The following is a 15,067-nucleotide window of genomic DNA, read 5'->3' as shown; positions in this document are numbered from 1 at the left end:
CATGTTTAAAAATGGCTTCAACCATTGCTTGAAATAGCTTCAACCATGTTTTCCAAAATCTTTCAACCATTATTTTTTGCTTCAACCATGTTTAATAAAGCTTCAACCATTGCTTGAAAAAGCTTCAACCATGTTTTCCAAAAGCTTCAACCATTATTTTTCAAAAAGATTCAACCATGTTTTCCAAAAGCTTGAACCATGTTTCCTACAAGCTTCAACCATGTTTACAGAAGCTTCAATCATGTTTTTAAAATGTTGCAATCATGCTTTTTCACAGAGATTCTAAACATGATTTCAAGGATATTCAACCATTGAGTACTATTTAAAAAAAAACTTATAAGTTGGCACCATCATAATTCAAAAATCAACATTCTGCATTTTGAAACCACACATGTAGTAGTATGTTGCAATCCCAAAACACAAACATTCACAACTAGTCAACACAACTTTTTATCATAAGACATGGGGTGTTACAAGGTAATTCATCATTGTTCCCCTCACGAAACATCCTAAAGTGTAAGGATTGGCCCGACACCTGGAGCTTTCGCGCTCGCACTCGCAGCAAGAAAAGCGGCAAGGAGTTGGCAGTTCTTCACGTTGTGATCCTCATCTTCACAATATTTGCATGGAGTCTTCTTTTCCCTTGGCTTTGGAGCTTTCTTCGTTTTCGCTGCGTCCTTCTTTGCTTTCTTCTTCATTTCATCTTCTCGAAGCTCAATTAGTGGCTTCCTTCGCTTCTCTTTTTCTTTTGGCCTCCCCTTCTTTGCTGACTTTGGTGGGTTTCGTAGTCCTACGGGGGGTGGATCCTGCTGCCCTGTACTGGGACCCCCTGAGAGTTGTTCATTTGCTGCATGACCTTGGGCTTCTTCGCCTCGTGCAACTTCATCGATCGCTCTAGCTTTTATTTCAGCAACCCCAACACTACCCTGATCAATTAGCCCAGAGACAAAACTATAAGCTTCATCATTGAAGCATGCATCAGAAGCGAGTTTCCCAAACTTCCGGCAGAGAGAGTTAAACTTTAGGGTGTTTGTTGTGGGGACGCCGAAATGCATAGCTCTATGCCCATCGCCTGGTTCAGGTGCAAGGTCGGTTGCTCTCTTAGACCATCTTGGAAGCATGTAATTCGCAGGTATCGCTTGCACGTTCAGGTGCACCATGACACGGATGATATGTGGGCAGATCAGCCCACACATCTCAAACATGTTGCAACTGCACATGTATGTCTGATCATCAGGGGCAACACGCACCGTGTACACTTTAGGGTTCATGCCATCATTTGCAACAAGACGAAACCAGCCGACATTCCCTTGCAGCTGGTATTGCAACCCATAGCCTGTTGATTTAGCCAATAGTTTCTGAAACTTGAAAAATACCTCTCTGGTATAGAAATCAGCAGCCTGCTTCTCAATGTTGTAACTGCAAACAAAAAAGCTTCCAACATCAATAAGAATTGCTACATATGTTTCATTCAAATGCTGCATCCAAACTATACTGGAAAACTAAAAAAAATGCTACATGACTTTTGGACTTACTTGCCCCAGAGTGGTGGCCTCGTCGCTTCATTGATGAAGTCCGCATTGTCTTCATGATCAAGCATCAGCTCCTGGCAAAGCTCAAACTGCTGCACAAAGGTCCAAACCGAGTCTCCATGATGATTTAATGTCTTGAAGTAGGAATTCAGGCCCTCGGAGCGCCCAGTTGTTCCTGTGAATGGGAAGAACTTATTCCTAAAGTACACAGGAGCCCACGTCTCCCTGCTGTTCCACATGTTTTTGAGGTGTTTCTTATCAGCCACACCAAACACCTCGACCATCTGCTTCCACCGTTCTTCAAACTCCTCAACGGTGTCTGAACCTTTAATGCAACCATAGAATGCTTCTGCAAAAGGCTCATCCTTGCCCAGCATCCTCCCTAGTTTTGTTCTTGCAACCCGGAAGACGTGCCACTTGCAACATCTGTGTGTTGAATGTGGGAATACCATTGAGATGGCTGTAGCCATTGCCTGGTCTTGATCAGTCATAATGTTCAACGGATGCTCATTATTCATTGCCAACATCCATTGCTGGAAGACCCACTTGAAAGTTTCAATGGTCTCATCAGGCAACAAAGCACACCCCAAGCAAACAGTGTGTGTGTGGTTGTTAATGCCAACAATTGGAGCAAAGGGCAGGTTGTAGCGATTTGTGCAGAATGTGGTGTCGAAAAACACACAATCTTTGTACTTTGGATACAAGGCCCTTGTTCTCCCATCAACCCAGAAAAGCGCCCTAACAGCTCCATCTTCTTCTAGCTTCGAGAAAAAGAAGTTTGGATTCTCCACTTGTCTTCTCTCAAAGTACTCGATTGTCAGCTCCAAATCACGTTCCGATAGGCCCCTTCGCAACTTTGCTCTTGCATTTGTCACATCAGTCTTCACATACGGCAAACTCCTTGGATCGCAACACCGTGCATCTCCAAGCAAGCCCATCATATTAGCCGTAGATATGTTGCGATAGTGCAGTGAAGTGATGTACTGCATGTCTGCATCCGGGATCTTTCTGTGAGAGCGGCAAAATCTCCGACGCCCCCTTTGCAACATCAACTGGTGTGTGTGATCGGCCTCAAAAATTGTCACAACCCAGCTACCGTCTTTGAGGTTAACACCCATATGAGCCTTGCAATCATACCGCTCCAACCGATTTCTTTTCCTCTTGTCGCTCACATCCATATAGATGCCAGCTTGTTTGCTTGGAGATTTTTTGTTACTAGCATAGCTCATATCAACATCATCACACTCATTTGTTGCAGCCCCTTCAGAAATGCTACCACCAACACTCTTCGAAGGATTTTTCCGTGAGTGTATGCACTCAAAAACTCTATAGATTAGAATGCGCTTCTTATCCGAGCTATTTTTCCTACTATACTTTGACGTCACAATGCGAGTTCCAAAGCCCATCTTCGAGGCATATTCATTGTAAACACGCTGAGCTTCTTCAACATTGTCAAAAACCATTCCAACAAAAGGGACAACTGGCTGTGATGATATATCTTCATCCGGTTCGTCAACAAGTGTTGCGGCATTTCCATTGGCATTGTCACTAGCCACACGAGCATTGCCTTGATTTGGAGCTACACCACCGGTGTTCAGCTGAAACGAATCGTCACTAACATTTCGCGGAGTTTCATTCAGATCAATGCCTTCTTCTTCTTCTTCTTCTTCTTCTTCATGTGCAACATTTTGCATATCATCGTCAAGGAAAATTGATGGCTCAACAGCAACATTCTGCAACAAAATCAGCAACCAAGTCATTTTTTTTGCTGCGTGAAAAAATACGTAAAAAGCACGAACAAAAAAAAGTGGACGCAGCATGGCAATCATAACCCAAAAACAATTCCTGCATGCAGCATTTTAGGATGCAGCATGCAACATCTAGCAAGTAGCATGAAGCAAATGCAACACATGCTTGTAACATTTTATCAACATCCAGCAGGAAGAAACATCTTACTAGCATTAATTGAGAACATATTAGCAATATTACACAAAAAACAAACACAAGCATGTTGGCAACATCTCTTTTCAATCTCATGATCATCAAAGGTTGCAAAATTTTTTTTGTGAACAAAATGATCTAGGGTTTGCAATTGAATTTCATACCAGATCAAATTCATCCCGGCCATGCCGTGCTGCATCTTGGAAGACCACACCAGGGTTGTAGTACCGTTGCAGCACTGGTCCACTACTACCAGGGTCTTCCCTCCTCAGTGGGCTTCGGCCATGAACGGCAGCGGAGCTCGAGCCCAAATCCATGGCGGCAAGGAGGTCGTTGCGGATGTACGACATGGTTGAAGCAAGCACATGGCGTCTTGATAGATGAGGGAGCCCCTCCTCGAAGGTTATTAGGTCGTGGGGAACAAAAAACCGGCGGATCCGGCCGCCGCCGCCGCGGGTTGGGGAGCCGCCGCCGCGGGTTGGGGACGAACAGACGCGGGGGATCTAGCTCCCCTGTTTTCCCCGTTGTGGCGCGTCTTTAGCACGGTTGCAACATAACATACCATTTTTTGCTGCAACGGTTCATTAGGTACTCACTTTGCGCGCATATCTGACGGTTGGCGCTGACCGCATCGGACGGTTCGGGCTCGACCGGCCCAACTGTTGGGCCGGTGCGCCGGCGCAGATCGCTGGCCATCGGAAAAAGGCCTAGTGCGCTAAATCATCTCCACTTTTTTTGCTCCCGGCTTTCTCGTTACGGCCGGCGTCGCTTCTCCCGCAGGTTTGTGCGCGTGCCCTCCTCCTCTCGCGCCCGGAGCTCAGATCGCCGCGGATCCCTTGCTCTCCACGCAGCGGCCTCCCACCCTGGGTCCGCGCGCCGTCTAGGGATCCCGGCTCCTCGTCCGCGGCGACCGATGGCTGCTCTTCTGGCGCCCGCCATCTCCGGAGAGGTACGCGCCTCCCACCAAACCCTGCCTCGTACGGAAACCCTAGATCGCACGAGTCGCGCGAGGAATCTCGCTCCTCGTAAGGAGGCTGTGGGGTGTTGCTGTTGGCGCGCTTGCACCTTGTTCGTGTTGGAATTTCGCCCAGTCTGCTCGGTTGGGGAGACGATTGGGTTGGGTGATGGGCTCGCGCCGAAGCATGCATTGATTTTGCACTAGGAGGGCGTGTGAGGCGGTGAAGAGTGAGTAAGGTTAGGCGAGAAGTGCTTTGCTGCAGACATTATAATTATTACCCTGCTATTTGCAATATGGTCAAATTTGATTTCGATTTGATGGACTTTTTAGATTATGACTGGAGTCAGCTTAAAATAACCGTTCTGTTCTAGTGCATAGTCACTATTGACCAAATCAAAGTATGTCGGTGTGACAGGGTTTGATCTTGTTTGGTGTAGTTTGGTGTTCTTGTGGTTCGTTTCTGGCGATCCAAGTAGTTGAATTGAAACATAGAGTGGTAGTGTTTGCAATGGCTCTAAGTGTTGCATTTGGATTTTCGAGTTTCAGATAGTTATGTTGATACTGACTTCTGGCTGAGCAATCGATTGTAAATTTGTCTTGTGTTATTGTCTGATAACTTGTCTAAACTCGCAAGCATCCTGGATGGGTTCTCACTTCGTCTTGGATACAATCGTTACTTGCGAGTAAAAGTTATGCTTTGTGCTGAAATCCTGAGACTGCATTTCATCTCATAGGTTGGTTTGCGGCTTTTACTGGCACCACTAAGCTCAAATGTTGTCATCCGCACAGCCAGGTATACTTGAAACGTTGTAAATTAATTGGCATGGTTTTCATCTGGTTTCATGTCATGCTTCTCGTAAGTTGATTGTTTCTTTGGCTAGTTCGTTTTGTTAAGGTGTTTGCTTATTGTGCTTTTTAGGCGCATTGAGCGTGTTAGTGAATAATAATTGTACTATCATTTGGAGATCATCACATTTTTAGTTTTTTTATCTTGCTACACGCTGTCAAATTGTTGCCATCATCACTAAGTATTTTGTTCATATTAGTAACAGCTAATTATTTGGTCTATGCTGAAAGCAAGTGTCACATCTCATATGCATATGCTCATCTCCTAAATTTTAGCTACATGAGACGAGCACAATCTGTATTATCAAAGTGGCAAGATGCTAATGTAGTTAGATAATTGTCTAGGAGGTTGCAACCTATACTTATTGTAGCAACCCTGTTAATAGATGAGCTATTATTTTTGTTGTGGAAGAAATTCATCATATGATCCTCACTATGTGCTGGTACAGTTGTGCGGTGGGCATTGGTCTACCTGTATACTCCACGTACAGGGCTATAGAAAAGAAAGATCAAGATGAGAAAGAACGGTTGCTCCTTTATTGGGCAGGTAAATAATAAATGAATTTGTACTAAAATTTTCATTTCTACTGTGAAGCAACTTCTTTCAATGGACATTTTTTGAGGCATATTGATGTATTTAGTTATGCTAATTGAAAGTGAAATTACCTTTCTAAATTTTCCATATGGGTATCTGTACTCTTCAAATAAAAAAATCTCGGTGCAGTGGCTTCAATAAAAAGGGCAACCTGGTGCATGTAGCTCCCGCTTGCGCAGGGTCCAGGGAAGGGTCCGACCACTTTGGGTCTATAGTGGCTTCAATGGTGTAATAATTTTATTACGAGATTTGTATGTACATTTCTAAACAATAGGAAACAAACGATAAAATTCACTTTACGTGGACACAAATGGATATTTCCAAAAGCACATGTATCTTCACTCTATTTTTGTTTAATTTCATGCCCAAGATTTTCTAGATCTGTTGTTGCTTGTAACATTTAATATCCAATTATTTTGCAGCATATGGATCTTTTAGCATTGTGGAATCCTTTGCTGATAAGCTTGTTTCAAGGTATGAACAGTATTTGTCAAGGTCGAAGAGTACTTTCTCATTATTTGTGGCATTGATATGAATTGTAATGACACTGCGATGTGGGGTCTTTGTATCCCTTTGTAGCTGCCCCTTGCATTTTGGTATCAGATTCCATGTAGGCATCTTTAAATGCAAATATGCATACTGAATACTGAATATGTCCTACATATGGAAGTAATACGTCCTTATAGTTATAGGACACAATTGATATACAACCAAATTGATTTTTGTACAAACTATTATAGTTCCATAAAATGTATTTGTGAATTTCCCACGAAAAGTACTACATAATGCTTGTATTCACCTATAGTAAGTATTTAAGTAGCATCAGTTTATTGAATGTATCCTGTATTTGTGGATTGTGATTATTTCTGGCCCTCATCCTGTTATTACTGGTAAACTGCAGTAAAAATGTAAATAGTTGTCTCAGGTGTGCTGTCCCATGATGATTTATTAAATTTGTGTATGTTATCTTTCAACCGAACCTCTGCACCGCAGCCCTTGATGATTGCTGGTAGCCTGGTAAGTTAGCATACTGGCATGGACTGTAGTGCCTGCTTTACTTCAGTGAGTAATAAAGTTCCAAATACCAAAGGGGACAGGAGTGGCCGGGTTCCTGTTGTTCTATATATTACTTATTAAAGCGTAACTCATTACTTCCCTGAATCAGATCTTGAAATTTTTGAAATCCAAAACTAGTTTATCAAGGCAGACTGGTTTGGAGGCCATAGATTGTCTGGTTTACAGTAGAATAACAAACCCATACAGGTGTAACCCATTCCTAATCATGATTGGACATAAAAGTTGTACTGGAACTTGCAACCAGTAGGAAATTGCTAGAAACGGTTTAGGACTGAAAAAACCTAGGAAGCACTGAGAATAATTTGAGTTAAAAAACACGCAGAGTAATATTGGAACGCTTCAGTTTGATATTAAGTTATTTTGTCAACACGGGCAATGGCCACATCTCTTATTTCTTCTCTAGTGAATGTCTTGTATGATGCATCTAATTGTATTATAACCATTCTAAGCGAGTTATTTTCTACCTCTCCTAGAAAATATTTTTGATCATTCTGTACCCTGTTATTGCTTTGCAGTGTTCCTCTCTATTACCATGCGAAATTTGCTATCCTTATATGGCTCCAGTTTCCTTCAAATGGTGTAAGTCATAAACCAACTATTTTTCCAAAATGTTAATCTCTTTTTTTGTATTCCTACATCTATATGTACAACCGAAAGCTGTGCGCTATAACTTTTTTTATTGTTTAAATGATCCATAGAGAAGTAAATAAACAAAACATATTTTTTTACATGATATTTGTTGTTAACTTAATATGTAGCGAACTACTCCCTCCGTCCCATAATATAAGAACGTTTTTGACACTAGTGTAGTGTCCAAAACACTCTTATATTATGGGACAGAGGGAGTAGTTTTTGCAAATGATACATGTTTTATATGAATATCGATGTTGGACAGAGGTATGTCTAACTTTATCTACACCAAGGTTATCAGAATCAAGAAATATAAAACTGAAAACTCACTTGACTTGGTCAGTTGAGAATTCGGATGGTTAGTCGATTGATATGATTGTGACATTAAAGAGTGCAGTTGTAGTGGAAGCTGACAATTTGCAAGGTTTATATTTCTCATAGGATGATGTAGCCGGTGGCATTTGATTCTTGGCTATGCAATCTGAAACGAAACATAATTCCATATATGCCAGCCAGAATTTTGCCGGTTCCAGATATTCCATCGAAAAGTTCCTCTTTCAAAGTACCACTCAGAATTTCACCAGGTCCTTTGTATCACTTCCAAACTTTATTACCAACTAATTGGAATATGATGCACACATTTATTACACGACATGTATAAAAATCAGCATAAAGGGCCAATTTTTTTTCCTTTCAATTGTCTGTTAACAGTCAACTAATTGAAGTTGAATATTTGGGACTTGGTCAAAATCTGAGTGTTATATTTGGAAGAGGGCCTTTTTCTTGTGGCATATTTGGCACTAACTGAATTTGTGAGTCATCTGTTCTCAGTGCATTCCTTGGCCCAGTATTCTTTTCCTTAAGATAGAGTCGTGCTATGATTAATTGATTTTGTAGCCGAAAGCGTGTGATTTAAATTTTTGTATAGAGCTTTAAGCATCATGTTCATGTCCGTGTTACAAATTTTCTGCTGCTTTTCGGCCAGATGACATAATTATTGACTAGAAGTTAAATCTAAATTATCTGGTATAATTATTGTCCTTAGTCATTACTAATAGAGGTGTCCTTTTCTGTCTTTCAGGGATCAAAGCATGTGTACAGAAGATACCTGCGCCCGTTTTTCCGGAAGCATCAAGCAAAAATTGATAGAATCCTGAATATTTTGTCCAAGGAACTTGTGAGTGTGTTTTGATATGTATGTATACATGTTTTAATGGATATATTACTAATGGACATCAAATTCTCAACAAAACCAGACAAAGTTCGTGAGCAACCATGAAGATGAAATTCGTTTTGTAGAGAACATGGCCATCAGGGGTGCTACAACAGGTACAGAACGAGAATTAGATCCTCTACGATTGACAAAAAAAAAAGAATGCTTGTGCAGACAATACTTAATATTGGGCATACATGATAACTTAAATATCTGATCGTAAATTGGGGCCCTAACTTGTACCTGATCATTGATTTTGGTCATGGTATTATGATTGCACGGCCATGGATATTGATCTCTATCGGGCCAATTTCAATCTCCCTCAATCAGTATGATTTCAGTCATGTTTTATTGTTAACATCTTGCTAAATCCTTCATCATTTTCACCATGCTTTCTTAATATTTTGAACTACAGACAATCTTTTCATCAGCTTAATACTGTATACTGCAATGCCTTTTATGTGCTATCTTGCTTCTTAGAGTTATGTCCACAAGTTTACATTCCTAGCCTCGTACCTGCAATTGCACCATGCTGCTTCATATCTTTTAGTACATTATAAGAAGCTCACAGTTTGAGGTAAAATAATTTGTGTTGCTTGTGTGTGGAACAGCAAATTACATCGTAAATGGGCTTGACCAACCTGGACAATCAGAAGAAGTTAGCGTGACTGAAGACCCAAATTCAACTCCGACAGAAGAGCCAGACACACCTAGGAGTTGAAACATGAGCTTGGTTGCCACACTTGCCAGTCTCCCCGCAAGATGTGTCTGGTGTACCATCACTCTGCAGAAATGATCCTTTAGAACTGTGAATATGTGTTTCTGAACAAGTCGGATTACATTTCAAGCAATAGGAGTGGATACTGTCCACTTGTATCAGAGTACTCCTCGTATTATGGTGCTACAAAAGTTGCAGCACAGGTTTGTGGGTGACTGTTTGAAATCGACTGGAGTCTTACAATATACTTGCAGTTTCGTACGTTGTAGGATTGTCAATACTCTCATTATCATGCTTCGTGCAAGTTCACCAATAGCTTTTATTCTTTATAAAACTCAAGCAATTGCATAGTTCGCCAATTACCACTATACAAGAAATTACCAAACGTTTTTGTGTTGCATAGTTCGCCAATTACCAATGCAGAAGAAATTTATCCAAGCATTTTTGTGTTTTGCATAGTTCGTCAATTACCAACATGAGGGATGAACCAGCTTACTGTAGCAATAAAATCACCATTTTCATCTCTGGCAACAGCACCCGAAGCACCCAAAGCATTTTTGTGTGTTGCATAGTTCGTCAATTACCACTGTACTAGAAATTTATCCATACGTTCTTGTGCAAATAAAGCGCACTGCCTGCTGCGGATGATCGTTTACCTCACGCTAGGGTTCAAAGTCTAAATTTGCTGAACGATGCCATGTCATGGTAGTTGAAACTCGCTTTGGCTAGAACTGTTCGTTCAACGCTTATGACCGAACCGCCCACGCATTTTCTTGTTGGGAGGCGGCTGCTTTATTCGTCATCTCTGACCAGGGTGGTGGCTCAGCACGAAGAGACACATGTGGAGCAAGGAACTATGGTAGTACGTCCTTGGTAAAAAATGCCGCCAAGTCAGTGAATATTCAACTTTGAACCAACGTTCTTTATTCAGTCTCTGAACAAGAGAAGAGAGAACCCTTCAACAACGGAAAGGAGCATGCGTCCTAACGATGTGATCTGAGCTTACGAGGTGCCTTGTGCAATTATGTGTAGAAATGTTCCGCGTAAAAATGCATTTTTACCTCGCGAACGTTTCATTTCGCGACAAACTAATACAAAAGGAATCTACTCTGATTTACCCGATATGCAAGATAGTGCAAGGGTGCAACTACAGATCCTGCTTCTTCACTTCACAGCTAAAAGTTCGAATCATAATTATTCGGTCCACAGTTCCACAAACATTTGATACAGAAAATAGATAGGCATTATACAAAATCATTCATATTTCGGTTCCCGTGTCATTGACGAAATGCAGGTCTGGCAAAGATAAACATCATCTGTAGAGCAGATAATCACATTTATCTGAACCACGTTTTGAAGCATACAGACTGTCCAGTAACAATACTGCTTTCAATGTTTTACTAAAACCGCAGAGCGGCAAAACGAAAGAGGACCATACATCACAGGATCAGCAGCAGAACAGAATGAGATTTTTAAAGAAAAAAAAACAGAGCGAAAACAGACGGCAATCGACAATGTTATCACAAAATAATCATTCATTTTGATCAAGAATTGACAATTCTAGTCTCTTTGGAGGAATCTTGTATTCAAGACCCGCCTGAACTAACCAAAAGAATACTAGTTAGGACACTGAAGAGGTTGTTTACTGAATATCCTTAACTGCTTTCAGCTACCAATCTGTGACCGGATGCTTTGTTTGTTTCAACACCATCTCTGACTTTGCCACCAAAAATTCAAGAATAAAAATGAATAATTATTATTTACTAGGACCAGCAACTATTCTTTGGTAAATAACCACCTTGCAAAATGATGGTTTCATCAACTGTGGACTTGGCCGCCTCTTTCAGTCACTTCTGATCCGTCTGCAGCTGCTCAAGCCAAGCACCAATGGCCATCTGATCCAATAAATCAGCCTGGTTGTTCCAGTCAGGCCTGTTTGCCGATCCAGAAGCCATGCCTCCCGACATGCCCAGCTGCATTTCACCCCTGTTGCTGTTCAGTGACCGCCCCCATGGCGCATCTGGCTCCTTCTCTGCAAACCCTGGTTGATCAGGGCATCTCAACCGATCCAGCTCCTCACCATCAACACCCCAGTCAACCTTACCCATTGGGGAAGAACCCACGTTGCCCCATGAAGCAGCATTAGAATTCCGCGGCGAACCCACGGATGGTAGCTGGTGCTTGTTCAGGTTAGAGAACTGCTCATACATCTCACGCTGTGGGACAGTGGCTCCGAAACGGGCACTCATGGGCGATGTTGGCTCCATGAGCCGAGGGGATCGAGGAGACATGCCGCCAATTGGAGAATGGACAAGCGCTGCCGGGTCAAGAGCCCTTGGTGAGTACATTCTGTTGGTGTTGACAGGCGAGAGGAGACCCTTCTGCTGATGAAGCTTGTTAAGGATGGCTGATTTGTGGGCTGGCGAGTAGGCTGAGTGACCTTGATCATTGGTGAACCTCGGTGACATTGCCATCTGTGAAGCATACATATCTTCAAGACTGGTGGGGGCAATTGCTGTAGGCCTGATGCTAAGGCCGGTAGAAAGCCGGGGCTGCGGACGGCTGCTGGGAGGGAGGCAGAGTGCCCCAAGGTACTGTGACTCCCAATCGAGGAGCAAGCCAAGGTCTTCAACGGTTGCGTCTCTTGCATTGAAAGAAGAACGCAGCCTGCTACCTTGAAGCCAATGCGCAGAAGCAGCTCCGCCATTGTTCACGGCAGATGGTGATCCAGGAGGCGGCACAAAGTGCCTGGGAGACCCAGGAAGAAGCCCAAGTGCAGCAGCGGCAGTCATGTCAATTGATGAAGTTGCACGGGGTGATAGCAGACCCGCACCACTGTTGTGAGGCACATAGCGGAGCTCATCTTCATCGTGTGCGAAGAAGCAGATGCGGCGGGCGCAAGCAGCTCCCTCCTTGCAGAGCCTGGTGCGGTACTGTGTCGGGTGCAGCCAGCTCTCGAACACGCCATGGGAGAACTCACAGTTATCGCCACTGGGGCAGCCACCAGGGCGCCGGAAGTTGGGGCAAGGCACCGCAGTGTAGGGGTGCTTGCGGGGGTCACGGCGGCGCGCGTTTTCGCCGGGGTGCACGAAGGGGCACTCGGTCCAGTCATGCGAGTAAGCACGGGAGCACGGACGCACCTTGAAAGCAAACATGCGGAACTCGTCCGAGGCATAGACGCTGCTCTTGATGTCCGGCAGCGTCGGATCCACCGGGTACTCCTTCTTGGCGCGATCCACGGTGATGGGAGAGAGCGACGACGAGCGCGACGACGGCGACCTGTTGCCCTCGTCGTCTGGCGAGGACGAAAGCGGCGGGGACGACGCGCCAGAAGCCGCCGAGGTGGCGACGGCGAGGGCCCGGCGGCGGCCAAGAAGTATCTCGAGATCGCCCAGGGCGTCTGCCGAAGCCGGAGGAGCCCGGACGACGTCGGCCGGGACGCGGCCGGTGGAGTCGGCAGTAGCTGGGTCCGCGCCGGCGTCAAGCAGCATCTTGACGACCTGGACGGCGTCGCAGGAGCCGCCGGAGGCGGCACAGTGAAGCGGGGTGAAGCCATCGCCGCCAGGCCGACGAGCTACATCGACCCAGCCGGCGCGGCCGAGCAGCAGCGAGACGACCCGCGCGCTGCCGTACGTGGCCGCGACCATGAGCGGCGTGCGCGGCTCGTACGCCTTGCTCCGGCCATACCAGAGCCCGACGTCATCGGCCAGCTCGGCCGCCTCCTCGCCAGCTCCCTCGAGCGCGGCCTTCATCCCATCAACGTCGTCCGCCGCGGCGAGCTCGAGCAGCGCCGCGAGCCTGTCCCGCCGGCCCGCGCCGGCAGCCTGAGCGCGGTCGAGATCGGGAAGGTCTCCCATTGCTTGTGCTAGCGGACAAGGAGGACACAACAAGCTCAACACATCTGCGGAAGAGGCAAGACCAGGAGGGGTTATATAGATTCAGCAGCTGGAGGAGACGGCCCCGGAATCGGGATCAGAAATCGTCCAACAAGGAAGGCGAGGAAAAGGAAAGGTCGGGGCCGACGAATCGGAGCTCCGCCTCGTATGGCAGGGAACCAATCAGCCGAACTCAATCGGGATGCTAGCACCAGGAGGAGGGAGCGGACGCCGATCCGAACACCGGAATCGACGGGGGCAAGGGGAGGATTGTTAGGAAAGTATTAAATGAGCAGTATCAATTTACCTCCCGGCGCGGGACGATCCACCCCTATCCAATCCGGTCGAGCTGGATCGGAGGAGCTCCTCCTCCCGTCCTGTCCGGCGGCGGGTGACTTCGCCGGAGAGGCGAAACCAAAACTGCCTTGGGGGACGGAGCAGAGCCTAGTGGTCTGGAGAGAGAGAGGGAGAGGAACAGCGGGGAGGACTCGCAGTTTACTGGTGGTGGTGATGGTGCCGAGGAGTTAAATTGTCTCATTCCTCGGGCGCAGCGGCCCGCGACCCCCCGGAGATCCAGCCCCCGGCCCTCCACCGCCACCGACGTGTGGTCCCGGTGGTACGTCGGGCGACGCTGTCAGTGAGACGGCTGGGTAGGGTGGAGATCCGCGCGGTGCGGGGTTTGTAAATGGGAATTCACTGCGTGGCGGGCCCCGCGCGGGATTTCAAACAGGCGGGTGGTGCTGACCGCTCGCGTCGCGGTGGGGTCGGGGCGGCCGCTGCCCGGACACGCGGGCGCGCATCGGGCCGTCGGTCGGCGGGGCGGACGGCCCGGATCGCGCGGGGCAGGTGGCGGATGTGAGATTCGGCGCCGAAAGCCTCGGTTGTATCTCCGTCGGGGCCGTACCCAAGGTCGGTTTCGCTCGGGGGTGAAAGAAAGGTCGTCGGTGGCCCCGCTCCCACGTGCTCCCGGTGCACGGTGGACCGCCCTCTCCGCCGCCCTGCCCGAGCGTGGCAAACGTGGTTTGTTTGCGGCCTGGGCGGTGGGCTCGGTCCAGTGGGGAGGGATGGTGCGCGCGGCGGGCGGACGCGCCGAGGGGACCGCGGAGGTGGATTGGAGTTAGGGGGATGGGCCGGTGGAGTCCGCGGGGAGCGGGCGGCTGTCAAAGTTCGTGTGCCCGGACGTGGGCCACGCCCGTCGGCGGAAGGACGGGCGGGGAACCGTTGTCACGTACGCGCGGCATGGCGGCGTACGTTTCTCTGTCACGTCCGTCCGCTTCAGTTCGTTGCAGTTTCTCCGGTCCGTGCGTGTTTATCGGGTCGAGTCAAACTATGCATATATCAGATTCCTTTGAAGTCAAACTATGCTGAGTTTGATCAAATTTATATTAAAAAATTACTCTCAACATCTATTATGCTAATGTTATACAGTATGGATAATTTCATAATGCATCTAATAATACTGATTTCATATTTTTAATATTGATATTTTCCTATAATAAAGTTGGACAGAATTTTATGAAATTTAACTTCATACAAAATTTATATGCAGACTAACAAAAACGGATGGAGTATCTCCAGCAGATGATGTAAATTTTCATGACCAAAAGTAATTTTAGAATAGAAGGGAGAATGTTTTGGACCCTAATATCTAGTTGACGTTCCTCCTGGGAGAGGGGTGGCGC

The 15,067-nt window shown here is 46.0% G+C and overlaps 2 protein-coding genes across 2 annotated transcripts; one reads left to right on the top strand and one right to left on the bottom strand.

Annotated features, from left to right (window-relative positions):
- The first annotated feature begins 4,206 nt into the window (after positions 1–4,206).
- LOC119354089 (HVA22-like protein k) lies at positions 4,207–9,819 on the top strand. The gene is made up of 8 exons (XM_037620791.1): positions 4,207–4,422; positions 5,166–5,224; positions 5,727–5,824; positions 6,295–6,346; positions 7,465–7,528; positions 8,661–8,756; positions 8,836–8,908; positions 9,404–9,819. The coding sequence occupies exons 1-8, from the start codon at positions 4,387–4,389 to the stop codon at positions 9,511–9,513; spliced, it is 588 nt and encodes a 195-aa protein (XP_037476688.1). The 5' UTR covers positions 4,207–4,386; the 3' UTR covers positions 9,514–9,819.
- A 1,059-nt stretch (positions 9,820–10,878) lies between these two features.
- Positions 10,879–13,867, bottom strand: LOC119354088 (zinc finger CCCH domain-containing protein 50-like). Its single transcript, XM_037620789.1, has 2 exons — positions 13,693–13,867; positions 10,879–13,411 (listed from the first exon to the last, which is right to left on the bottom strand). Exon 2 carries the CDS (start codon positions 13,365–13,367, stop codon positions 11,358–11,360), a length of 2,010 nt encoding a protein of 669 aa, XP_037476686.1. The 5' UTR covers positions 13,368–13,411; positions 13,693–13,867; the 3' UTR covers positions 10,879–11,357.
- Between the last annotated feature and the right edge of the window lie 1,200 nt (positions 13,868–15,067).

The sequence above is a fragment of the Triticum dicoccoides genome, chromosome 2A, assembly GCF_002162155.2.
Source record: "Triticum dicoccoides isolate Atlit2015 ecotype Zavitan chromosome 2A, WEW_v2.0, whole genome shotgun sequence".
Lineage (NCBI taxonomy): Eukaryota > Viridiplantae > Streptophyta > Magnoliopsida > Poales > Poaceae > Triticum > Triticum dicoccoides.
Note: the sequence above shows the minus strand (reverse complement) of the source record. Positions and strands in the feature narration are given on the sequence as shown.